General features: G+C 36.0%; 1 protein-coding gene across 3 annotated transcripts in view; it reads left to right on the top strand.

Annotated features, from left to right (window-relative positions):
- The window catches only part of DENND1B (DENN domain containing 1B), a 153,258-nt gene that overhangs the window by 82,442 nt on the left and 44,027 nt on the right, over positions 1–26,789 (top strand). For all 3 annotated transcript variants that reach the window (XM_071564691.1, XM_071564690.1, XM_071564693.1), the window contains 3 exons: positions 12,031–12,131; positions 17,350–17,395; positions 18,894–18,995. In XM_071564691.1, the coding sequence (XP_071420792.1) occupies positions 12,031–12,131; positions 17,350–17,395; positions 18,894–18,995 (249 nt within the window). The remainder of the gene's footprint in view (positions 1–12,030; positions 12,132–17,349; positions 17,396–18,893; positions 18,996–26,789) is intronic.

The raw sequence follows: 26,789 nt of genomic DNA, 5'->3' as shown, positions 1-26,789 counted from the left end.
AAAATGGCTAGGGGAAGGGTTGGGCATTACAACACAGTAATAAGACTGCCTGAATGGGCAAATAGAGTTTGAAGAGAAAACCCCTTTCATAGAATCTGTCTTAGTAGAAGCTCACATGATGTAGCAAAACTGTGGAGTCAGATTTTTTTTTTCCAGTTTGCCAGTCTGGAACACAGCTTGCCGTATTTAAGAAAAAAAAAAACAAGGTAAAAAGAGAAAAGGAATACACCATTAAAAAAACTCATCTCCAATGATGCCCCAGTCAAGTCTCTTTTGCTAGAGAGGAGGTGGCAGTCATGGTGGCAGTCATGATGGCACCTCTGTGCCTGTGGAAGATTCATTCTGCAGGTGGGCACATATCTGTCTGCTTGACATGGTCTAGAATCGGTCTCTCAGCCTACATTTGGATCCATATAAGACTTGTTTTTGTTAGTCTGAACATCTCAGCTGGTCTCTAGTGCTAGGGTATGACAAGAGAAGATGAGTATCAGAATTAGTCTGCACTGATCTACACCACCATATTTATATGTTCAGATTCCAGGCTCTTTGGAAGTCATTACAGAACAACAGATAAAAATACTCTGGTTTTGAGAAACTTACACTTCATTTACAGTTCAGCTGTTTATTCCAAAGCTTTTAATTAATTTATAGTCAGCTTTCTGGTGTCCTTACTTGAAAACAGTTTATATCACTTTCCAGATGTTTGTAGTGGGACTTGAGTGTCCTGGAGTGTGTCCCCAGTCTGTGCATGTAAATAGATTGCATATCAAATATAAAAAGAGATCTGTTTCACTTTCTTCTGGTTATTTTTTAAGTCTATTAGCATTATTTAAGTCATAGCTAAACAAAATTGCTGCCACATCATGTTGGATCAACTTTTGATACAGGATTGGGTTAATTTTCACTTGGACTAGTGAGTTCTGATAAAGCAAAAATGTAGAGCTGGCTTATCAAGAGCTTCAGTTCAGTTACCTGGTCATCTCTTTCAAGAGCAGAACAGGACTGATGCATGGCCCTTTACAAAGCAGTATAATTTAAAAGTGGGTATTGCTTATAGGAATTTAATTGAATTGCCAGGAATGATTTAATGTGGGTTTGGCAGAAGATATTTCTTCTTTATATTGTGGTTTGCTTAATGTAATACAATTAGCAAATGGAATGTATCTGGACATAAGCCTTTGTGAGTTTTGTGCTGGTTTACTATTCCATACAAAACGCAGCAGGCTGGTCCTTTGTGTTGCAAAGGTCATGCTTTAATATTCCTAAATTACAGCTTGATACTTGAAAAGATGTTTGTTCAAAAATAATGCTATCAAGTACAACTTTCTGTTAAGGGAGTTGTACCTTATCTTAGAGGTTAAGTGAATATCAAGTGTTTATGTCAGTTCATCAAGACCAGATTGTGATGTCACCTTCAAGTTATCAGCTCTGTTTCGGTTCACTATCTCAGGGCAGTGACTGATAACAAAAGGCATATTTCAAGGCCTTGCTTACTTTCTCCTCACCCTTCTTGTGGGGGCCAGGAGTGGAATACTGCACTTACTTATGTACAGAAATTCTTTGTCTAGTTTTTCTGCCCCAATATACTTTCATTATACTCAAGTAAAGGATCAGTCCTGTTATGGAAAAGTGGCAGAAAAAGGATGCTATATTTAAAAGTTTCCTTTGGAGGAAAAAAAGGAAAGAGAAAAGAAGGCTGCCTATTTTAAGCTGTGTTGAGTAGTGATTTTTAATTAAAAAAAAAAGTGAGTACTGCCTTATCTTGAGGATGTGTTTCAGCTTATATTTCATTTTAGCCAAGCAGGTTTTGTTTTATGTGCATCTTCAGATTTTTGTGGTTGTTGGGTATTCTTTGCATCTTCCTTTAAATTGATTTTCTGTGGTTTTATCCCCTTCAAAAACTCCTTTGGTGGAGATATTTATCTGCTATCCTTTCCAATTACTACAATGATATAAGTGGAAACTTCTCACTACTCTATTCTGTTGTAGCTTCTGGGTCATTATTTGCCCTAACTGTTGATTCTTTTATTAGCTTGACTTTCCAACCACCTTAATAATGTGATTATCACCAACCTCACAGCTTGCTTCAGGCTTAGCGTTAGAGTGAGATGGATTCAGCTATAGCCTGAGGATTATGGTCTGTAAGATCTGTTTGTAGCAAAAATTACCATTTCTGTCTTTTGAACAATAAACTATAAAAGAGAAACAAATTATATGGTTTTGGATTAAGTGAAAGGATGAATGAAACAAAGGGGTTGATCTGTTCACACAGGTGGTTGGTTAGTTATTTCACTTTAGCAGTAAAAGGAAGACCTTTCCTAAATGTCATGCTGTGTGTTTTTGCACAGCACTGTTTTCTCGCATGTCACTGCATCTGCATGTATTCTTATTAATTGCATGGAGCTGTAGGAGTTCCAGTACAAATAATTTTTTAATTCAGTTTTTCTATAAATTATTAAAGTGCTGGGGTTGCCTTTTCCAGGAAGGCTGAACCACAGCATTGATTTTATGCATGCTGGAGGCGGGCCCTAGATGCTTCGGCCCCAAGTGCACCTGCTGTGGTACTCTACCAGAACATCATACCACACTCTTATGTATTCAAAGCAAAGGAATAAATCATGATTTTACAACAGTGCATCAGTTGACTTATTGCTGTTTTGTGACCGGAGGTAGGAAGGATTGCTGTTTAAAGCCATGTCATCGGTTCTCAAGTCACTCAAGCATGAAAGCTTGTCATATGCCTCTGTAATTGTACCTCACCAGTCTTTCCCTAACTAGTCAGCTGGGGCTGTGTGTTCCGTCTCAAACACCCGGCTGGCCAGTGTCTGACAGGAGCTTTCTCATCATCCTGTCAGTAATATGCTAACTAGATTGTATCTTCTGCAGTCTACAATGGCAGGTGGAAAGGATGCTACACTTTAAAGCAAATGTCTAAACGTTATCTCCACTTTGACCAGTATTTGTTTCAGGTAATACAAGCCTGATGTGTCTGAGAGCATTGTGGTTACAAGTTCTGCTTTGTGCTGGCTGTAGGTTTCTTTGGTGAGCGCTACAAAAACAGACAGATATTGTCAGTAAAGGATACAGGGGTTTTTTTGGGTTTTTTTGGACTTCTGTGGGTTTTTTTAGTGAAGGAACATTGAACATAAGTTTACACACAAGCACATATTTGTGCAATCATTTCTACTGTTGCTTACATGCAGAGTTTTCTGCGGTTTCATTCAGTTGCTACAGTGAGTTGGACTGCGCGGTGGTTTTGTGCTCATTGCCTCATTAGTCTTGTTCCGGTCACACTATCTGTGGTTGCTCAGGCACTGGGAGGACACAGAGGCTCCCCGGAGAATATGATACTAACTTCTAGAGAAAGCAAAACACCTCTTAGTTCTGAACACATCGACTTTGTGAATCGCCTCTCTCCTTTTGCATCTCCAGTCACTGGGATGTGGTTGGAGCACAGTGTATGTTAGTGTAGAGCCTGGAAAAACAGCAAAGCTCCTCTTTTGTGTTTTTCTGTTTCTGAAATCAAAGCTGGCTATTTATGGAGCAAACTCTGGTGCAATCTAAGGATCCAAGACAGCAAAACAATTGGCTTCATACATGACTTCCATGTTGGAGAAAATAGTGGCATTGGGAAACGTCATACAACTTAGTGACATCCTCACATTGCCTTATGCCAGGGTGAGGTTCCCAGTTCTGATTAAATGAACTGTAGCATCTAATTTATTTTAATTGTGCATTGTACTGCAGTCACCTTCTAGAAATGAAACTGTGAAGTATATGGCAGATCCATTGTACTGTTTCTGTAACTAAAAGTACTATAGATTTAAGAATTGATTTGTATCTCAAATTCATGTGACTTGGACATGTTCAAGAGCTAAATTTAGGTCCTAAAATCAAGAAATGGATGGGAAATTATCATTAACTTGCAAGGTAGAATGGATGTTCTGATGTTACTTTACTTCCAGAAGCATAATTAGAATTAATTTTTGAATATAACCTCAATTAGACCATTTGGTCTAGAAGTAAATGAGGAGTAGCTTTTAATATTTTTTTAATAGTTCAGATGTAAGCAGACTAAGATAACTGGGCAGAGGTGTGTGTTGTAGGTGCCGTTAAGATCCCATAGGGAGCATACTTCTAGCAATGAAGCTGCAGGATGTCAGTATGGAATAAAAGGTGGATCTGGAAAACTCTGTCTTGAAGTTTAGAATAGTTTTCCCATTGCCACAGAATAATATTAGCTTAAATAATTGTTGAAAGAATTTGTTAAAAGAAATTGTGTTAAAATGCTTTTTCTTTTAATCGGGAAGGGTGTGGGGGGAAGCAATAAAAAGTTGCAGATTGCTATTACTTGCCACCTCTGTAAAATATTAAGAACTCTACCACTGGGTTTTATAAAAGAAAAAGTAATCCTAAACCTCCAAAAATCCACACTGTAAAAGAAAAGCACATAAGAGAGAAAGATCTACAAATTAATTTCAAAATGTAACTTCTCACTTACTAGCACTTTTAGGAATATGAAATCTCAGAGATTGAGGTAACCTGGGGCAAAAGTTATTTCTTTTTCCAATTCATAGAACCTTTGGAAGTTTGGTAGAGACTGACAAAACAAAATGCTGTGTAGAGCCAGTGTGAGTGCTGCTGAGGGCACATGCGATGTAAGAGAAGTCATTAAGTACTGAGTCCTTTGTGGCTGGGCTGTATGAGAACTGAGAGAGTCCATATTCTCTTGAGCAGTACTGTCTCACCCTCTGCAAAAAGTACCACTGAAGTGATTTCGTGGTCTTGTGAAGCAGAAAAGGTGGAGTTGCTGAAGTGTGGCGTGAGTGTAATATCAGCTCTCCTGGTGTTGCTGGTATGGCCAAATTTCCTCTTTTCACAGTTGCTGCTGCTTTATCACTCTTTTTTTTTCTCCAAAATTCACCAGTGACAAGATGAGCTGTAACGTAGTCAGTAGTTATCTCTGCTCCTGCTCAGAGTACGTTGTCTGTCACGTATTCGCAAGGAAGTTCCCTACTGCTTCTTAATTAGTGTATAGCAGAAGAACATGCAATGGAGTTACTCTGGGGGAGGAAATGTTAATAAAAATTATTTTCCTGGGAGCTCTCCTTTCAGAGGCAAGAAACATTTGCAGAACTCCCTTATTTTACAGGAGGATAGCTCTTCCTCCATGGAGGTAGGTCATAAAATAAAGGAGGAAGGGAAGGAGGCATCTGGAGATGATCAGGAAAATGGACATAAAGATATATGTTTATGGTGCTCTGTGTTTTTGTGAGAGAGGAAGAGATAATGGAGTTAGGGAATAAGTGAATGCCAAAATTAGAATAAACAAATTACCAAGATTCTACAGAGGTGAAATGAAGAAATATGAGGAAACTGCAATTATTGAACAGATAAAGAAGCATAGTTAATTAGAGGATAAATGAATATCAGAGGAGACACATTAGTAACCTAATCTATGAAGTGTTAGGGATAAAAATTGATGACTAACTTCCAAAGTTTCATTTAAACCTGTTAAAAATACAAAAAAACCCCTTTGTGGTATGAAAATACTGAGTAATTGAATGGCTTTTTCTATACACCCACGCCTACTTTGTTACGTAGATACCTCCGATTATCTATAAAAGTGCCTGTAGGTGCCTGGTGTGGGCACAGTATGTCAGTGGTACTCCTTGTTGAGGGCTCACCTGTAATACCACTTCAGTTTTATTTTCTGCTCAGCTTCACTTATTGGGAAACATGTCACTCCTGGAGCCATAGGCAAGGAACAAGCCGTGTCTGCAGTCTTCTCTTTTCCCTTCCAAACTAATGCACAAGAACGATACCATAATGCTGCTTTGTGAATCAGGAATTGCAAAAAGGAATGAATTGATTGTACATGAAGTGCTGTCAAATTCATGAGTAACACTCATGTCTTCCCTTTCCTTCACTCAGAAAGAATGGTAAAAGGAAGTGAATAGTATGAAAAAAAAAAAACCACAAACCCAAACCCCAGCAATTTCAGGAGAAAATAAGGTTTTGTGTGTTTACTTTTACATCTTTAATTTTCACAATGGAAGAAGTTAAATTTTTCATCTGTGAACTGTAAATATATTTCCCTTCCTCTCTTTCCTTTCTATGAGAGGGAAGAGCTGGGGATCTCATTTTGCCAACAGGAGGAAAATACATTATGGCTCATTTGAGGCCCTCCATCTTTTACTTCTTAAAGATTATGGGATGGCAGATGGAAAATGATTAGCTAGGAGCTAAATTAAAGAAATGCGTAGAAGTGGCTTTGCATATCATGGCTTCGACAGTATATTCTGTTCTCTCTTGTTTCTAAATTTTTTTCCTCAGTGATTTCTCATGAACACCAGCAGAATGGACTGAGTTTATAATTTAATCAAACTGTTTAATCTTTAGAGCTAGGAAGAGGTTTATGCTTTGCTGCAAACTGCCAAAAGCAAGGGCTCCCTTTCCATTTTTACTCCCCAGCAGTGTTCCCCCTGCTCTGTCTCCCATTCAAGAAGCAAATGGGAAGGTAGGTCTCTGGAAACGTTAAGTCACTGCTAGGAGTTTGGGATCTGATCTCATTCCCAATCACACAGGATTTAGGTGTGGTTACCCCTCTAAAAATGTGGAATGTCTTATGAGTTGTAATGAGGCAGAGGAGGGGCTTCTTTTCACCTGTATGACTGTTCCCCTTTCAGGAAGCAGAAAGTGGTTTTTCAGTAATTCTCATGAATTGAGAATATTTGGTTAACAGCAATAAGTTGGTCCTAGCTGATGGTAAATACTGAAATTGTGGTAAAACGGTGACCCATCCACTCTTGATTTATTGCTATAGGTATTAATAAGCAGATGAGATAACTAAACAGAATCCTGGGCATCTTTCAACATATGTGTGGTCAAGGCAGTGGGAGGGAAGCAGTTCTTTGGCCCATTGGGTCTGTGAGGGGGGAGGGAGAGGGCACACCAGTACCCATTTCTGGACATGGTGTTGACAGAGATTGACAGTGTTTGATGATTTTTCAGGAAATGGTTTTATACAGTAGTTCTTTAGTTGCTTACAGTAGGTTTTGAAAGGTTGTATGGAATCACAGGTTAATTTTACTTTACCATTTGCTTAACTTCTGTTGCTGTTTTTGGCTTACTGACAAGATTCTGCTAATCAGTTTGTCTTTCTAGTTTGTGCATTGCAATGTGTGCAGATCTTATTACCTATGTTCTTCCTCTTTTTTTTACCTTTGTTATAGAAAAGGCTTTGAAGAAAATAATTTATATAGAAAAAAGTAAATGCCAGATAAGTTTTGTGCAGCATACAGATGTTTTCATGCTACTCCTTGAAATTGTGTGAATAATAGGTATCAAATAAGCATAATCTGAGTCTGCAGAAAATCTTCAAGTCTAAATAGTGTGACTCTAGACATGTCAGAGTGTTTTAGAAAAACTGAAATTAGAAAAATTAAAAAAGAACAGTAAAAGGGACCAGTCCCTTTGAAATACTGAGTAGAAAGATTCCTTAATAGAAGTGAGCATTGGGGTAACAGATACATCAGAATGGCTGCATCCATGTGAAGGGTGGGGAGGAGCTGCACTCTTTCTGTTCCCAGGAGCAGGGAAACCTGCTTTGATCAAGTCTTGAATTAAAACTTCTGGCTGTTCCTGATCAGCATTGCATAGATTTTGAACAACAATCTTCCCAAGTGGCTGCTCGTTGTCATAAGGTGTAAAGTAACTCATCATTGTCTAGAATTTCTGCATTATTTCAGTCTTGTAGAAATTTGGTAGTAATCAATTTACTGTCATCCAACAATCAATTTCACCAACAAACTATTTAATGTGGTCTCCCACTATTTGGAGAGACTGTGTAATCACCAGGCACATAGTTCCAGCATTTTCTACTTTAAAGACAAAGATAAAATGGTACCAGAATCACTGTAGTACTCTGGAGAAAATACCAGATACTTTCCTTGCTGGATGATGAAAGCTTGCAGATTGATTCTGGCTGCAACGTCCTATCAGAAGAGATCAGAAACAGACTGAAACTTTCAGTTGTACTCAGTAAAGTTAGTAAATTCAGTACTGATAGAATGGGAGAGAAAGCATCTCATGTCCAGTAAATACTAGAGATTTCAAAATAGATCTGTTTATTTATTAGAGGGTTGAACATTTAAATTTTTTGTTAAAAGTTGCTTTTAACTAAATAAAGTCAATTGACTCGTGCTGTTTATGTAGTTTAAAACCACATTATTTAAACCAATTTTAAAACAATATTTAGATTTATTTTTGAAAAGTTATTTAAACTAGGATATATTCTTTGAAATGGAGAAAAACAGTCTGAAAAATAAAAATTGGTGGAAGGAAAAATACTGAAAGTTCTGCTCTGTGTTGGCAAATGGGTTTCAACTGACCATAACTTACTTAAAAACTCCCCAACCTTTCCGTTATGGATAGAAACTCAGCTCTAGTATATCTTTTCTCGTGCAGTGAATTACAGGAGGATATCTCAACATCATTTGTTGCTTCAAAACATGTAATAAATTATCAGATTTGCAGAAATGAGGTTCTGCAGCACTGTTCCACTATAATTTTAAGATTTTTTAGCAAATTGCAGAGTTGAGCAATGTCATAGGTGTGGGCATAAAGCAAATTTTACCCTTATATAAACTTACCTGTAAAGAGAATAACCGTTCACAGTTGATGTTATCTCCAGTTGTCACTGGCAAAATAGGTAGGGTTTTACCCATTCTTCAAGACAAGTTCAAGATAATTTAGGATAATGTTTACCAGTCTTGAAAAAGATTTTCTGATTTATGACATACCTTTCATGCAATTTTTTTAAAGAAAGGTAGGACTTGGTAAGTCCTTTTGGAATAGATAGCAATCAATTGACAGGCTCCATACAGATGCCTTTGTCCCCTAAATAGTGTAAGGATTTGTTCTCTGCAAAAGATATCCTTACTTGGTCAAGCGTCAGGCTCTCATTTCTTCACTGGGGAGCCCGTGCTGTGCCCTGTGCCTTACACCTCCTCCCACAGCCCTTGGCATGCTGCCCGCTGGGCACTGCCTGGCTCTGAGCCCAAGCACAAGCACTGCCGTGGCACACCCCAAATCCTGTGTCGCCTTTAGAGACGATTTCTGATGGAGGGGATCAGGCTCTACCTGGCCCTTAAAACATGCAGCGTTATTGCAAGATTTACAGCAGCTCCCATTCTATCCAGAGGAGTAGATGTGTCAGTTGAAGAGGTAGGTTATTTAAATAGGCTACTGCATTTGAGACATGCAGTCACACTTGAAACAGTAAAAAGGGGAAAAAGATTTTTCAAGAAAATGTGAAAATTTTAATATGAAATCCATAATTATCTTATCAATACTTGCTTAAAGACAGAGTTGGCAGAATATTAAAATGTCACACAGTTTGAAGAGCAACAGAATCCCATACCTGCTTGAATTATAGGCTGTATACAACAGGAAACTATAAAACATGTTCATGGCATACTAAAATGTTTGGAAACCTGCAGTAGCAGAGATGAAAGCGTTTAAATAAGATGTTACATGAAGATGTTACTGAATAGAATAGCAAGGAACAGTACAACAAAACTTGATGTGTCAGTAATCAAATCTTTACCTTTCCTGCTAGGAAAAAAAAAGTAGTAGATTTAAACAGTTAAAATTTTAAATAGATCCTAATGTGAGTGCCACACTGAAATACAGATTGTAAAACAACTTAATAAAACTTCAAATGTTTTTAAGGAATTAAGCACTTCCTCTGTTAAAGTGAGAATTAAAATATAACACAGATATATGCATAAGATAGGAATATTTCTTCATGCAAATACTATAGTCATCTTAATTCATAATTTAAGAATGTCTATTAAGAGGAGGAGGGGACTCTATACTTGGGGGATATCCTGTATAACTGTGTGCTCAGCTGTATTTCAGTGATAGAAATACATGAGATCCTAATTTTTATAAAGGTAGTTGTGGTTTTAAATTTCTATACTATGTATAATACTATGTGGACATACTAATAAGTAATTCCAGATCCATTTTGAGTAAAAGAGCAAAAAACATGATGCTGAACTTGACTGCGCTATCAGTAGTGTTAGTTAAACTACAGAGAGAGATAATTTGGAAATAAACCTTATAAATCCCACTGTGTAGAAGAGGGATAAGATACTAATTTATTTCTTCCCTCAAATCAATCTTAGTAACTGCACAGTGATTATTAAAACAGCCATTATTAGAAGTCTAAAATGAGAGTAATTGTGGAGGTTTGATATAAAGCTAAGAAAGGAGATGTTAATCTGAAACGAAGAGTTTAAATACAGAATTATGATATACTTGGCTTTCTGTAGTGTAGCTGTCAGGCTTGGGCAGTTTGCTGGTCAATAGTGACATTCTGTGTGTCAGTGAACAGTGTCTCCTGATACCTTAACCTGCAGTTCACACATTACTGAAGCTCCAACTGTCGAACATTCAAGTCCCTTGGTACTACTGCAGCTTCCAGACTCTCCTGACTGGCTCATGTTTCATTCTTTGGCAATTTGCCCTAATGATATCCCTCAGGAGCTTTCAGACCCTCTTCTTTTCCATATTTAATCGTGTTATATTAATCTGAGGACTGAGCAAACTATGCTGCACAAATTTTAATTGTCTGTGATTTCTGTTGCAATGGTCTTATAATTACTTTTTTTCATTTTTACTGTAGAAGTACATGTACCAAATTGCACTATAATTTTTATTTACAAGTTTAAATGTCCAAGACAGCCAGGGTGTGAAAGCTTTAACTGCTGATCTGTTCCACAAAGAGGTGGGGGTTTTTTCCCCCCCTCTAAAATCCGTAATGTTTTAGCACTTGCTGTATGGACAGGATTTACATTTTATTTTTAGCTCTTTGTTTTGTTACTGTGAAAGTGCATGTCTAATAAACAGCACTATTATGAAGTTAAACTCAGATAGTAATTTTGTTGTGGTATAAAACATTAGGACAGTCTTGTCTTTTTCCATAAGCTTGATGTCTTCTATGTGGGGCATTCTTGTTTAAATTTTTTTTTCACCTTTTTTTGCAAGGCTTGTAGTGGTTCATGTACTGAATATAGGATGCCTTATTTTGAACACAGCCATGATGTTTTCTCACTCTGTTGTAACTCTGTGCCTGCATAATGAAATAACTAAATTTGAAGGACTCCCTGATAGCAAGGTGGTTTTTGGTAGACCAAATTTGAATTCTTTATGTCTTGCAGATTATTTTGTTCACTTGAGGAATGAACTTGCTTATGTTTCTGATGAATTCCATAGTTGGTTGTGTTTGTTTTGAGAGGAGGGTGGTGGTTGTTGTGGGTTTTTCTTTGTTTTTGAAAACCAAGGAATGTCCATTTTGAGTGGTAAGCAAATTGTAGCACCTTCTTTCTTGGTCAAGGAGTCCTTCATTTTCCAGTGATGCTCATACCAGTCTTGGCAGTCTCTGCTTTGGGATGGGAGTTTTGGAAAAATGTAATAAATTTGCTTTTCTGTCACAGGGAATATCAGTTTCAGATTTTTTTAAGGTAGTTTGGAAATCAAGATAGTGACACAAATAGCATTTAATCATGCTTCTGAGTTCAGTGCTATTGTGTAGTTTCATGCAGGTTCAGATCAATTCCAGTTGTTGAAAATAGCAGAAATGGGGACCAAAAACTCTGCTGAGTCTTGCCCACTCATTAGAGTCAAGTGCAGCTGGGGTGCACTCGAGTCTTGTGTGTCCATGGCAGTACTCACATTTGACCATGACTGCATCAAGTAATTCATGATTATTTCCCATTTTTCAGGGAAATAGCTGAACAGGGAGGGCTTACTTGATGTTTTAGCCTGATTTCTTGCAAGTGTTGTACTTGTAAGCGTACACCAGAGTTCTTTGTAGGTGTTCTGACAATTAAAGACAATATATAATAGGTGGTTTGGGGAGGCTAAGATTCTTGCATGTTTAAAAGTTAATTTAAGATTTTGTGTTTTCTTTTTATTCATGTTTTTTTGTTGCCAATTCTGTGTGTGTATTTTTATTTTTAGTTAACTGCTTGTGTTCATGCGTCAGCTGCATTGTTGTATCCAATGTATTGGCAACATATTTACATCCCAGTGCTTCCTCCACATCTTCTGGACTACTGCTGGTAAGACAGCTAACCTGTTATCCCCATTTCTGAGATTCTGACCTGTCTTGTAATTCTAAGTAACAGATGAAAACACTAATTATTTATCTGACTGAATATACAGGATGCAGTTTATGAAAGTACTTAATCCAGTGCTTAAATGATGACTTGAATAGAGGTATTGCAGCTTGCCTTGATGTGATGTTTGCATTGGTACCTTGAATTACAGTGCTGTTGCCATCAGTGCAGCATTTAGAATTATGATTGTAATAACTGTTTCTGTTTTATTCTTAGAGAATTCATTCAATAATTTAAATGTGTTGCAATTTTCTTTTTTTTGGTATTTATTTTAACCTGAGATAAACAATACTTACAGAAGCAAGCAGAAAGAAACTGATCAGTTTTCCAGAATCAAATGTTAATAGGCATCACTGTTTCCCTTGGGTCTTTACAGTGATTTAGAATTTCTGTTTTTAGACTTAACCAGCTCAGGATTCTATCCAGCACCTTCCCAAAAGAACCGAAAACTCCTTTTGGTACTTCCAAAATTTTCATTATAAGAATTCTGTTCTCCTGACTTCTGTTCACATGATAGACTTTGTGGTTTTGGCAAAATTTTAAGTTGAACAAGTCACTTTTTGCGTCGCTTCTGATCCTTCAAGGGGATGATGTTTCCAGATACCTGTGTTTCACAATTTCAGGCTAAAAGACCTACTTTCTTTTATTCATAGTAGTGTCAGACATACCCAGTGAGAGTTTCCATTAAAGCATCTACAACATGGAATCCTGGGAGATGTTCACTTTAACTAAACATTATGGGTCTGTTCTGGAAAAATAAACCATTTAAACTATTTTAGCGATTGGAATTACTATTATTATATATAAAAACTGAGACCAAGCCAGATGCTTACCAACATAAGTCTGTTTTCTTCACAGAAATAAGTTACACTTGTATATTTGTTGGCCTTTATGTTGTTGATTTTGATTTGGGTTTTTCCCCCCTCGAATCTATAAATACATTGCTGTTCCATTGAACTCCGCCCAATCTATTGAACTTTTATTTTTGAACAAATTCTCACTATGTTTCTTTAAGCCTTGTTGACAGTTTTTTGTCAAGTTTACAATATATGCCCATGGTGTATTTTTTCTGTGGTAGTTATTACACTTCATGTGTGTGTTATTTATTGTTTTAAATAGGAAATCTCTTCTTCTCCAGCTCCTCCCTTTTCTTTTGACTGTAGCTAAGCCTTTCATCTTTAATGATAGTTTTCTTTTGAAGAAACTCTGTCCTAATTGTTTTTTTCCTCCTAGCTTTGATAAAATGCACCAAGATGGGGGAGAGCTTGGATGTGTTTGATTAGTTTTTGTATTACTTGAGCTTACTGCCAGAAGCTTTGTAATTTTTCAGTATCATCCATAAATGCTGTTCTCAGAAGGGAGATCAACAGCTTTATTCAACAATCTATACTCTGTAGAGTGCATCCTGAATACTAGAAGATTTTTTTATTTCCTCTTCTAAGCACAGATAATATTTCCAGAAATAATAACGTTAGATACTGTACACAGCTGCTTGTGATGATGACAATAGTTGAGATTCTAAGTCATTGTGGCATGACCTGAGAATTTTTTTTATTCATTAAAAAGAGGCATGGAGTTTCTTAAACTTGTAAAATTCATTTATATCCCTTTTTTATTTCCCACAGTAGTACAGTAGAGTGGAGATAAAAGTTTCCCTTTTTTAGACATGTTCAAATGGAGACATAAAGTTCATGAAAGGAAATGCACAATTGATGAATTTACCACAATAAATTTGTGCATTTACATTTTCTTTTTCTGATTGTGTCTGGTTTAAATGGTTCTTTTGTGAGATGGGTTGGAAAAGTGTAGTAAAAACACATAAATTATTTGGCTTTCCTCATGTTCTGGTGTATTAGCAGTAAATAAATGTTCTCCTCATAAGTATATAATATATCAAGTTAAAAAACCTTGATGAATTCTTAAGGTCAAAGTTTATGTTAGGCCAGACCTAGTTTGCAGTCCAACGGGATCATGCAAATTTAAAATCAATGAAAGAGTTTTAAAATTACTTTTTGTCTTCCATTTTTATGTCATTTTTATAAGCAAAGTTCTTGTTATAAAAGTGCCTTGTGCCTTGTTCCCTTTTAGCTCAACATGAATTTTCATACCTAGAAACTACACTGATTGTCAATGCTTCACTTGACATTTGATAAATTTCATGGGTTCCTTGGCTGGTACATTTTGTGAGCATAAAAAAAAGTATCTTTGAGTAAAACAGCTCTATATTAAAAATTATTGAAATTCTTTCACTTGGGTTTTTAATCAGAAAATCTGTTCTGTTCCTTAATGCTGCTTGATTTACAAGCTGGTTTTAGACCTAATGTAACATGTTCCTGGAGTAGCCCAAACCCACAGAGCTGAGCATGGACTGCACTGCTCTCAGGATTGGGCAGGTTATTGGCAAGGTCCAGTGTGTGAACCTACTGTCTATTTGTTTACTTCAGGATGATTTTTTACCCCTGTATAGCTTATCTCAGCCTTGAATTCCATTATGAGAACTCCAATGTGAGAGCTGGAACAACCATCCAAAAAAGAGAGAATAAATTTCTTTTTCTAAAAGATAGCTGAATACTAGGCTGTGAAAGTAATATTCATTGTGGCTGTAGAGGAAAAAAACAGAGCAGAGTTACTAAAACATTGAGTTTTCTTAATTCTTTATAGAGAATTGATTTCTCTTCTGCATCTAAGTCAAAAAAGACTTGCAGTCAGTAGAGTGGGTGGCTGGGTTTCAAGAAAACTCTTACAAAAATGAAGTTTGAACATTGATTTAGTAATTATATTTGAATGAAATTAATTTTTGTAAAGGAGAAAGTTAATTTCATCAAATTTCTGTGTAATCTGTTGGCAAACTAAATCACTGATATTAGAATGTATGACAGTTTTGTCTGTGGATGATAAAGCATCTGTTACAGTGATGCTCTGTTAAGAATATAACACAATTAGAAAATTCAAGTTACAATTGCAGTATGTCTTTATGAGACTTGGTCTCTTCTGAATTGGGATATACACGTGCCTGTTTTCATGAGAACAGGACAATTATTTTCCAATTAACTTGCATGTTTTGCATAACATAGTAATTACGTTAGGCAGTGATACCATAGATTAATGACATTTTAGGTAATAACTTGCATAAGCAAGAGAAAAACTATATAGCAGCTCCCAGTAGCATCATAGTAAGCATTTTCATGTACATATTAAAATCCTCTGCTGTTAGGACTTCAGAATCCAGCAGTAATTTTTTTTTTTTTAATGAAAATGATCAAATTGACTTTCCATACCTGCAGTTTTTATTTCATGCATTTTCAAGATGTGCTTTGTACCTTCATTCTGTTAACTTCAAAAATGAAATGATGTAGCTGTTGCTTTGTTCTATGGAAGAGAGCTGCACGCTACCCTTTTTAATGACAGATTTATTAATGGAGCAAATCATCAGCTATTTTAAGTCAGTACAGGCCTGGTGAAGCTGTTACAGCAGTGTTGGTGTGCAAGAAAACAAGTGTGCACAAACTCCTTGCATGATATAGCACTTGTTTTTGCCAGTTTCTCCAGTTCATGCCATTTGTAACTCTGACGCACTCTGATATGAGCAACGAGAGTATCTATTTTGCTCATACTCAGCAGTAGAATCCTCAGTCACATGTCAGTCATAGTCTTATTGGCTTGGTTAAATATGTTACATAGTATAAAGTATTCCTCAAATGATAGTGTTTTAAAGCTGTTTGAATCCTCTCTGAATATAATTGTGTGTCTACTCTGGAATGACACTCATTTACAGCTCCATGTAACTTGAGTTTAGTTCACAAAGGCATAAGGATTAGCTTGGATGAAGTTGTCAGGAGGTACAAATATGAGAGTATTAGGCTAAGAAAAACATGTGGGGGAAAATAGGAGTCTCTCTTTTCCTTTTTGGAAGCCCCATTGCCAAAAAAACCTTCAGCCATTACAGTTTGCAGTTTCAGCAAATATATTTTGATAGCATAAACATGATGCAGTCTTGTTTGGGCCTTGGCCTGGGGTTTTATTTTCTAGTTTTGTTTGGTTTGGGTTTTTTGGTGGTTTTGTTCTGGGTTTTCAGAGGTTTTTTGTGGGGTTTTTTTTTGGTTGCATTGATCATTTCCTGTAGGACATTGTTAATGAGAGCAGTTGGCTAATCCATAGGGTGTACAGATTTTTCTGAAATGGGCTGCAGTCATAGGCAGGTGAGAATTGCTTCTTTTGTTCCCAGAAGTGGGAACAAATGGATGAGACCATGTCAACTGATACGGTGAAGCCTCTCCCCCATCCTCGAGAAGTCAATTGCCAATGAGTCAGTGCCACTGGCTCAGATCTGTAATCAAATTAGTGCAATGAGAGAAGTTACTGTATGTGAACTATTTGTGTAACTTGGTATAAGTCATCTTACCTTATGTTTATTTTTCAGAGATTCTTTTAATTTGGTTTTTTTTATCCCTTGATCTGTTAATGATTAATTTCCCACTGAGTTCTTAAAAGGAGCCTGTCTGTTGCTCACTTCTCTGCAGTGAATGTTGTTAGTGATCTCACAGTACCCAAAAGTGTGATGATGATTGTTGGACGTTTTTTTCCTTCAGCACTGGACACCAAGTATATTCCTGGTCAGATGATGCCAGATCTTCTGGTGGAAGAACCAGAAGATTATAGGAAACCAAGATAAATAGGATGTTCCACAACTTCCAAATGCCTGCCAAGGAAGGGTTTCAGAACCATATTGAGAACAAAATTGGTGTTAATGATGTTTGTTGTTGCAGTGTGGTGATGTGAACTGGTACCACCTTCTCCAGAGTGATGTTTTACAGCCATTACAGTTCTGGAGACAGACTACTTTGGCAACATCTGCAAGGTCAGCTCTGCCATACAGTATGGCCAGTTGCTGAAACCAGGTCTGGCAAGGTGGATGGCAAGCTGTAGGGTGTCCTTGCTCATACATCATGCTTTGGAGCAGTGTCCCTTTATTTTGCACAGAGCAAAATCAAATTTTCCTTGTCTAGGAGAAATTTCAGTAGCAACTGCGTTCGTCTAATACTGGCTTAAGCAGTGAATGTTTACTAGGGACTTATGTGCCAAGATTCAAATACTTTTTTTCTTCACAAATGTTGTATTAGGTGGTACTTAAAGGTTGATCTTTTCCACTTTTTTTCTTCAGTGCACCAATGCCTTATCTAATTGGCGTCCACTTAAGCTTAATAGAGGTAAGTTTATTATATGCTTCAGTGTAAGCATGAGATGTGTGTACCATAAATGATAATTTTAATAGAAAAGCTTCAGAAAAAATCCTTGTATTTTAGCATACAGAATTACAAAATTTAAGCTTCAAGTGCTTTACTAAATAGAAGGTTTGTCTCTTTGAAATCTTATTTTTGAAGTTTTTTTATGGAGACATGTAAACTCTACATCAAGATTTGTCTCTCTGTCTATCAAAGCTCAATGATAGCTATTTTCCTACCTTTTTGGTGGTTCAGCAACAGACTTTCTCAATAATAAGAACATTTAAAATTTATTTCGGGTTCACCATCAATCAGATTTCAGCATTAGTGTGATTTTCCAGATATTTTACATTCTTGACCTTCTGAAAATTTGAATCTAACCTCCATCCTGTAACATTCATAACTGCTAGTTTACAAATGAATATTTTTGCCAAAAAACAAGAAGTAGACTTTTTAGATTTGAACATAGAGCAAAACAATCCTCACCTGAGTGATAAGTAATAGCTGGGTCATAAATAGTTTTGCCTTTTTCCACAAGCATTTGATGCCACCCTTAACCCTACATGTGTCATCTGATTATCGTGCAGAGCAGATAATTGATTTGGGAGCATTATTTCATTTACACTTTCTGCTAAAGCAAATTCTAAGAATCGATCCACATTTGCTAAGCTGATGAGTTGGATTCTGCCCTAGTCTGAGCTGCCAGCACTTTTGTGTTTCCAGAAAAGAGCCTTTTCTCATCTACACTTCTTAACTCTAGTCATAGCCCTCTGTGCTCTCAAATCAGATTCTCAAATCAGACCTGCATGCATCAATTGTAATATCTTGACTAGGATGTTTTTTCTTATTCAATCAGAAAATAATGGAACAGAAGGATTTGGTCTGATAACGAAATCACTCAGTACCTTCTGGAATTATTTCCTGGACTGCATTATTGTGTATTGTTGTAGAGAAGAGTTCTATCCCTTTTTCCTGAAAGGAACAAATTGTTTAGTTCTCAGGTAGTAGCCAAGTACACTGTTTCATCCATTCTTCTGTGATAAGTAGACATCACATGCCTGTAACGTGCATAAATCTGCAGATAATTACTTCGTTTTTGCTGGGTTTCATCTGATTATATGATTAACATTCTATCTGATTTTCACAAAGATGAAATGTTGTCCTAAGATATGAATAGTTCAATATATTTAACTGTGCTTGGTGTAAATCTTGGTTTTCAAGAATTAATTTCTTGAATATGTTTGCATTTCAGAGATCATTAATATAACCTTAGTGTTTGAAGAATAGGAAGTATTTTTTAAAGCTACTCTGAACGCTTCATCTAAATCACAAATCCTACTTCTAAAGCTCCAACTTCTTGTTTTTGCCATTATTGTCCTTTGTAAAATCATCATTTATAATCTAGCACATTGTAATAAAAATGTCTTTCAGGAGGATGCTGTAGTAAATTGCTTTTCCACTATTTTTTTTTCCTTCTTAACAGAGAGTGAAAAATAGATCACTGGAGGATGTGGTTTTGCTAAATGTTGACACAAACACTCTAGAAACCCCTTTTAATGACCTGAACAACCTACCTGGTGAAGTGGTGAGTCTTAGACATTTCATTCTTTCTTATATAGGTGCTTGAATTACTAGTAGTTATTTTTGCCTCATTTTGCTAACTGCTATAAAAGGAATAAGGGGGTGAAAAGCACTAAGTGTAGACCCCTCTATTTGAGATTTTTGCCTTTTTGACAGTTGCGGAGATACTGAATGGTACATCATCATATTTCTTATTGTGGAAGTAGGATCATAATTATAAAGCCAGCTGCATTCATTAGGCATGGCTGCTTTAAACGCAAGAGCCTCTTCATCTCATCTTAATCATTATATTACAAAGTAGGCATTTCTGTCTGCCTAGTGGCATGTCTTGCAAAAGAACGAGAGAGTTTTTGAAGGCAAAAAGAAGAAGGGGGCCAATTATCGGCTTCTGCTTCTCTGCCACCTGCCAGCGCTTTCCTTTTAATTAATGATCTGATGGCACTGGTCAATATAATAAGAAATGCTTGTACAGTTGGGGTCAGAAAATTCAGGCTTTGATCTTCCTCAACTTTCTGAAACATTTATTTGTTTTCTCTAAATTATTTCAGTTTTATTTTAATCTCTTCTATCCTGCTGAGGGCTGCGTGAATGAAAACCTATACTGTTTGTCATTTGCTTTGGCAGAGCAAAGACTGCTTACTTAGAATTCTATTTGTAAATTAAACTGCAAACCCAGTTTGTCATAAAAGACGTCTGATCCTTTTGAAATGACGAAAGCTGTCTTTTGTCTGTAAAGGATGATAAATTAAGTGCCAGTTCCTTCTGGACTTTGATCTTGCAGAGGGTGCCTCCCCCACCCCCCGCTTTTTTTTTTTATTGCCTATAGGGGAACATACTCTGTATATCACTTTATATAGCCACAAAATTCACTTATCTTGCTTTTCCCAATAGAGCTCTAAAAGAGTATAATTGTGAAACCACTGTTTTCATTATTTAGTTATAGATGCTCAAGGTATCACAAATAGTTGTCAAGACAAAGAATTTTATATCAAAATGTGAAATCAAAGAGTTACATTTTCTAAATTGTAAATCATAAAATCCCCCATGTAATCAAAGTAAGGTGCTATATTGACACACTGTGTCTTTTGTTATTTTTGGTAATTTGTATATATTCGGTACAGTAGAAATCATACTCCTGATTATTATATTTATGACCATTTCCTTTGATTTTAATGATGTTAAAATCTGGACTTTTTAGAGATCACTGGGTCAGTCTTTCTTTGTATTCAGTATTAACTATAGTTCAGAAGTGTAAAAGACCATAAAAATTATTGTGATGTTTTGTGATTTACATTTGTAAGTATGGAAAAGTATATACATGCACACGTATATATATACAATAATTTCGACTGTATTTTGTTGTGCAAGAGTATTACATGTTAAGAAAAAAATGAGTCACTTTGTGGTGTGTCAGTAATTTTAACTGACCTTGCATTCTGTGAAGAAGGTTGAGGTTATAATGTCAAAAAGGTCTGTACCTCCTGCCAAATAATAGCTAGATAGAGAATTGAGAATTGGGCATCATATTCCATGAGATACTGGAGTTGGAGTTGGAGGTCCTTCAAACAGTCAAAATGGATATTGGTGCAATGAGAGGCACCACTCATGTATTTTACAGGTGCATATCAAAATAATCTCTAAATTAGTAGACTAGCATTCAGAAAATAGAGATACAGATTTTCATACTTTCAGAAGTATGTTTTCCCCCAGAATATATGCATATTTTTATTGTAAATTTTAATGTAGGTTATCAAAGTATGCAGGCTATAGACTTAAAATATTTTGTTCCATATTTAATATAGAACACAACAGAACAACTACACTCTATGCAAAATACACTTGCAGAATTTGAGGATTTTATATTGAAGCTTTTAATTTTGATTAATCTCATCTCTTACTCCACTTCAGTCTGTAAAGGGCTTTAATGAAAACAGTTTAATGGAATACATGTACAATTATAGTTGGAAAACCTGGAAACAAAAGGCACAAGTCTCTGTTTGGCTCCTAAGATTGCATGTCTGTCTTTTCCATTCTTGAGGAGCAGTGCAGCTGCTAAAATTTTGGGTAAAAAATATAAGACACAGGAGTGTAGAATCCAAATGTTAAGTTAGACTTAAAACATTAAAGCAAATGTCACAGATACATAAGTGAAACATTTTGACATACATAGACAAACCTTATAAGCATGCAAACAAAAATAGCAAAACTTCTGATGCAAAAATAAAATGGGTGCCTCTGAAGGGCATGAAAATAGAAGGAAGAACTGAAAATATAAGACAAGCTGTAGCCTTACTATCCCTTTCACAAATCGATTCCAGGCTGGTTAACATCCTAACAAAAAAAATGCAGCATTTTCAGAGTCTTCTAGAACTGTTTCTTGTGTCCAAAGGAAACAGTAGTTCTTTTCTTTATCAATAAACTTGATGATGTACTCACAGCATAAGTATTTAATGGTTTACCCACCTATAAGTAGTATGTCTACTAAAACGCTCTGATTGTGAATTTTTTCATTATAAATTTAAGATTGAAAGAAACAATATTATATGGCATTGTCTAATAAACTGTATAATAAATTAACTGAGATTTAAAGGCATTTTTAAATCATTCACTTAAGCATTTAAATTATAGTTACAGGCTAGATGACTTTCTATGCATGTGAACTCTATTATTCTGTCAGACTGACCAGTGATCTTGACTGTGCAAAGGTCAGTGGTCACAGTTGTCCTGAATTACCAGTCCTTTTTTCATGAGGACCCTCTGCTGCGTTGCATGCTGTAATCTTCTTAATGGCTTCATTCCAATATTCACACATAATATTTTAGATTTATTGGCTGTTAGAAATACTACCATGCCAGTAGCAGTTCCGCTACTCCTAAGGTATTTAAAATTGGAAGAATAAATCAGGGCAAGACTTTCAGGAATCCTTTGTTTTCTTAGAGGGAGGAAAACCCCTCTTTTTTCTCTGTTCTGACAAGAATGCTTGTTTTTAAATTTCATCATTTCACTGTGAATTTGTCTATTATTTTTTAATTTAAAAAATGAAAATAAGTATCTACTTCTGTGGGAGTAAATTTCCTAATACAATAATGCAGAGATCACCACTTTAATAATTTAAGATGTTAGATAAAAGAACATTGTGACCACAGACTGAGATTTATAAACTCTGGGCCTGATCCTGCAGTACTTACAGTTAACTCTGACAAAAAGACTACTCCTTCGCTCAGATCTGAACACTTTCCAAAACAGCTTAGAGGATTGACAGCATCAGTTCTAGCAGCCAAGTCTTACTGACATAGAATCATAGACTGAGCAGAACTTTCATAAATATGATCTTCAGAAAACAATAGACTTTATAGGTTTTTAGGTTCTTCTGTGGTTGTTAAATGTTGTCAACTGTAAAAGCTACAGAGCTGTTGAAAGGTGCACAGTGTTTGTTGCCCGTGGTGCCTACACACTGTGATGCAGTACAGAATCTAAACTGGGGTTTGGAGTTTTAGGTTCGAGATTCTTGAAGTCAGAGGATTTTAACGCCATAAATTGGCCATATGAACATTACTGTTCTAAAAGTAGCATTTGAGAAGTAGGCTGTAATTCATGTAGAAAATTGGTTACTTTATGAAGCAATTACTGAGAGTGCAAATTATTTCTGAAAATATGATGATTAATCATATTATAAAGAAATTAAGGTCATTGTATAATACTGCAACTAAAAAGATGTTTTGTAAAGTCTAAATAGTGTAATTTATGATGCTTTTTCCATCAGAAAATAGCCAAAAATATTACTAATATATTTCAGAATCTCAGAGCAGTCAACAGTGTTTACGGTGTTATGGGGCAACTGTTTATTGTGAAAAAATTCTTGGAGTTGTGATTGTGTTCAACCTTGATGCAGCTTTAGAAGGTAGAATGTGAGATTGAAAAGTACAACTCATATTGAAAACATTTGCATTTAAGTAGTTGTTTTCATCTAAAGGGGTATTTGTGATTAAGTGCTGGAGGGCTCTCTGAGATGCCTGAATCCTGTATGTCTAGATGCTACCAAAACTTTAGAATCCCTTTCATTAGCAATATTGATTTAGATAATAACAGATTCTAGTTTGTGTTAAGGTATTTGACTTGTTCGTCTTCTCTGCTGCCTTCTCTTGCTTTCTCTGCATTCTGTTGAGAGTGGGCTGACTTTTATAGTGGCGTCATCTGATGGGGAACACCAAAAAGGAGTTTAAAATACAACAACTGTTTCTGATAACCAGAGAAATACCTGAATATATTTTTTTCAGAGACCTAGTGGTCTTTGGGAACCCCAGTGCATGGTTTTGTATTTCTCAGACAACACACGTTTCCAATACTACTGTATATGCTTAAATTTATATGTGGGCTTAAGTTTTTGCAGGAACAAAGACTTCATTAATAGTTACATGATTTTATAACTTATTTTTTAATTTTATGTAATTCTATTCACATGGATATTGAACAAGTATTAGTCATGGTTTCTTTCTGTTGAGATAATTATATTTAGGACTCTGAGAAATGACATATGGTGACCATTTATATAAATAATGCTTTTTGTTTTAATGACCAACACAAGATGTTGCTACATTTTAGATAAACTTAGTTACATATCAGCCTCTTGGTTTTATATATCTCTGAAAAGCTGGTCTATTGATTTCCACCTTCCTGAAGCTCTGATTGCTCTTCATTGGCAGTGTTTAGCAGTCCAGTGAAGTCACCTTCCTGTGAGAAGCCGTTGCTAGGAGAAGATAAAAACAGTTTGCTTCTATTGTAAATTAATAATACCATTTCTGAAGCGGATCACTAGTGTCTTCCAGAAATAAATTTTAACAGCATTTTAACCCCTGTGGTTTGTTTGTTTGCAGTTCTTTATTTTTAAACTTTGTAAAAGGCTATTTCTGCTTAAAACTTACAAAGAAGGGAAGAAAAAGTTTGACATTTTTAATCATAGATAGGTAGATGGATTAAAATATATATGAGAAAAGGATTTTGATACAGATGCTCCTTGCTGGTTTTTTGGCTTGGTGCCAGGATTGTGGTTTTTTTTTTTTAATTTTAAGCACTATTAATTATGTCACCCAAAGGGATCTCACACTTCCTTGGTTTGAGGTGCATGGATCTAAGCAATCACAGTCCTGCTGTGCACTGAGGCCTTCCAAGTAGTTCAAAGCACCCAGTCTCTTATCTATACCTACTATATTTACTGTAATAAGTACTTTATCTTTCTATCTTTGATTAAATGGAACTGGGAGAATTTGACATTCACCTACCCAAGTGCACAGCTTGGCTTTGCCATCCCCCGGTGGTGGGATGAGCGCTGAGTAAGTGCTGTCCCTCTGCTCGCATGTTTGCTGACCTTGGCTGGAAGGAAACCAAGGCAGGTCCCAAGGGCACTTGGAGTGTGCTGCAGCCAGGGCTCCATTTGGGACGGCTGGGAAAGCAGGGTTGTGGCTCACATTATCTCTGCAGGCTTTTGATTAAGAGCACTGTGCTCCTGGTTTTTCTGCAGAATGATCTGATGGAGCTCTTACTGCCTTTAAGCATTGCCTCCTGAGAGAAGCAGGAATTGGAGGAGCTTTCTTTGAACTCCAGTGTAGCTTTTCTCACACTCAAACTCCCTCCAGAACAGCAACAAAAGATGTGCATGTATGGAGAACCCACCTTCAAACTGCCAGCCCACTGGGATATTTTTAATATTGCTAAATAATAACATAGCAATATGGCAGTGACATGGGAGATTTGTTGCTTTCTATTGTTCTTTTTAACACATTTTTCTTAAAGTGTCCTATTAATCAAACTTAAGTTAGGATGCATAGGGCTTGCTAGAACTGAGAAAATTAGAAAATACCATTTTCCTTCACATTCCCCACTTTGTCATGTAATGTCTCTGCTCTTCATCATCTTTACCCCCTTCTCTTACCCTGTCTGATCATCTGCTGTAATTTCCCCCAACTCACAAGGTCTGATTTAGAATGATGCATATAGATTGAAAAGAATGTAGAGAATTTTCTACATTTTCCCTGCTTTGCCAGTCTTGAAAGAGACAAAATTTTAACGTTCGCAATTCATTTTTTGACCTCATGTTACTGCTTGTATTTTAGTCAAACTGAGCTAACATTGATGGGTAGATTTTCCTTATAAACAAGATAGATGCGTTTTTGTCCCCAGAGCAAAATAAACCTTATTTTTAATACCTGTACAATAATCGTACAGTACAGAACCAGAAAAAAACCCACAAAAGCGAGACATGCATTTATTTCTTCAACCTTGAACTTCTTAACTGGTTTTTGTCATCAGATTTGTACTTTTCTTTTCTTCCTTTTGAGGTGCAGGGAAAAACCGTAAATGAGCCTTGGTGTGTGCTTTCCATGGGCTAAACGAATCCAGCTCTAAACTTTTATCTAGATCTGTGGAGCTTGGATATAAATTGAAAAGATCACAGCTATGGGGAAAAGACCTATACTGTAAAGGCCTTTCTGCATAGATTATGAATATCATAACTCAATAATTTTTTTCAAAACTATAGTTATAATTGGACCCAATGGGGGTCTCTCTCTTTGATCAGATCACAGTAACTGTGACTTTACACTAGAAAATGTCACTACTGTGAAGGTTTATCACCTGTAGAGCTGGTCTTTTCTCTGATGCCATGTTCAGTTCTCATTAGCATTATTCAAAGTTTAGTTGTTAATTAGGTTGACACTTCAATTACAATCATCATCTACAAGAGCAGTCAGGACTGCTTGCATAAAGAAACAAAAAGATACTCATTCTCTCGTATATTTCCCGAAGAATGAAAGCTGTTTTGGTGATAAGTTTGTATTTATAATGTTCTGTTTCAAGAGTAATTCTGATGTTACTTTGTTTAGAGACTTAAATAATGCTCTGTTGGGTATATTGCAATACAAATGGATAAAGAAACATGTATTCCATCTAATTGGAGTTGACATATCTCTAGGTGTCTCTCATGGTGGAAATTTAGGAGAGTACAGATTATATGTAGGTGTAATTCCACATGTCTTTCAAGAATATTGTAACAATTGAAACATTACATGATTTTCCTCCAAGGTATATCCAAGTAAGGGTCATCTAAATGCCCCTTTTTTCTCTAATTCTGTATAATCAATGGTTGTCATTTGAAAGCTGTAAAAAGACAGACCTCCTTAAAAAAAGTGAACCACTATAATAAGAATGGTGGTTTGGTTTGTTTTTTTTTAAACTACAAGCAACTTCTAATTATTGTTCTTCTTTATTTTCCCTTTCACATGTTTTATCTTTGGGGACAATTCTGAAGGCATTGTAGCACTGAATTTACACAAACTTTTCTCAACTAATTGACATGGTGCATGAGAAATTATATAAGATAGTAATTTGACTTAAAGAGATATTCCCTGAAATGGAATAGTAAGTGAATATTAAGAGTCCTTAAAAATAAACATTCATAACATAAATAAAACATATACAACTGTCTTCATTCAAACAAATAAGTACATGTTATGATGAAAAAAAAGTCTGCAGAAAAGCAGCTCATACGCATTTTACTTTAAAATAATTAAGCTTATTTATGTCAAGAGGCCTTGGGAAAAAAAAGAGAGCATAAACCAATTTGCATTAGCACTCTACCATCATCCCCTGCTTTCATTTCAATTAACAGAGCAGCAGGTGCTCTTTGCAGTTAAAAAGATAAGCTATCAAGGAGGAGGATGAATTTTTGGCTGACCTATAGACACCATGGTTTGCCTGCTGATTGGGTTCATACCTCGCTGTACCAATTTCAGAGGTGTTAATT

The sequence above is a fragment of the Pithys albifrons genome, chromosome 10, assembly GCF_047495875.1.
Source record: "Pithys albifrons albifrons isolate INPA30051 chromosome 10, PitAlb_v1, whole genome shotgun sequence".
NCBI classification, from domain to species: domain Eukaryota; kingdom Metazoa; phylum Chordata; class Aves; order Passeriformes; family Thamnophilidae; genus Pithys; species Pithys albifrons.
The sequence above is the reverse complement of the archived record's forward strand: the minus strand, read 5'-3'. Positions and strand labels throughout refer to the sequence as shown.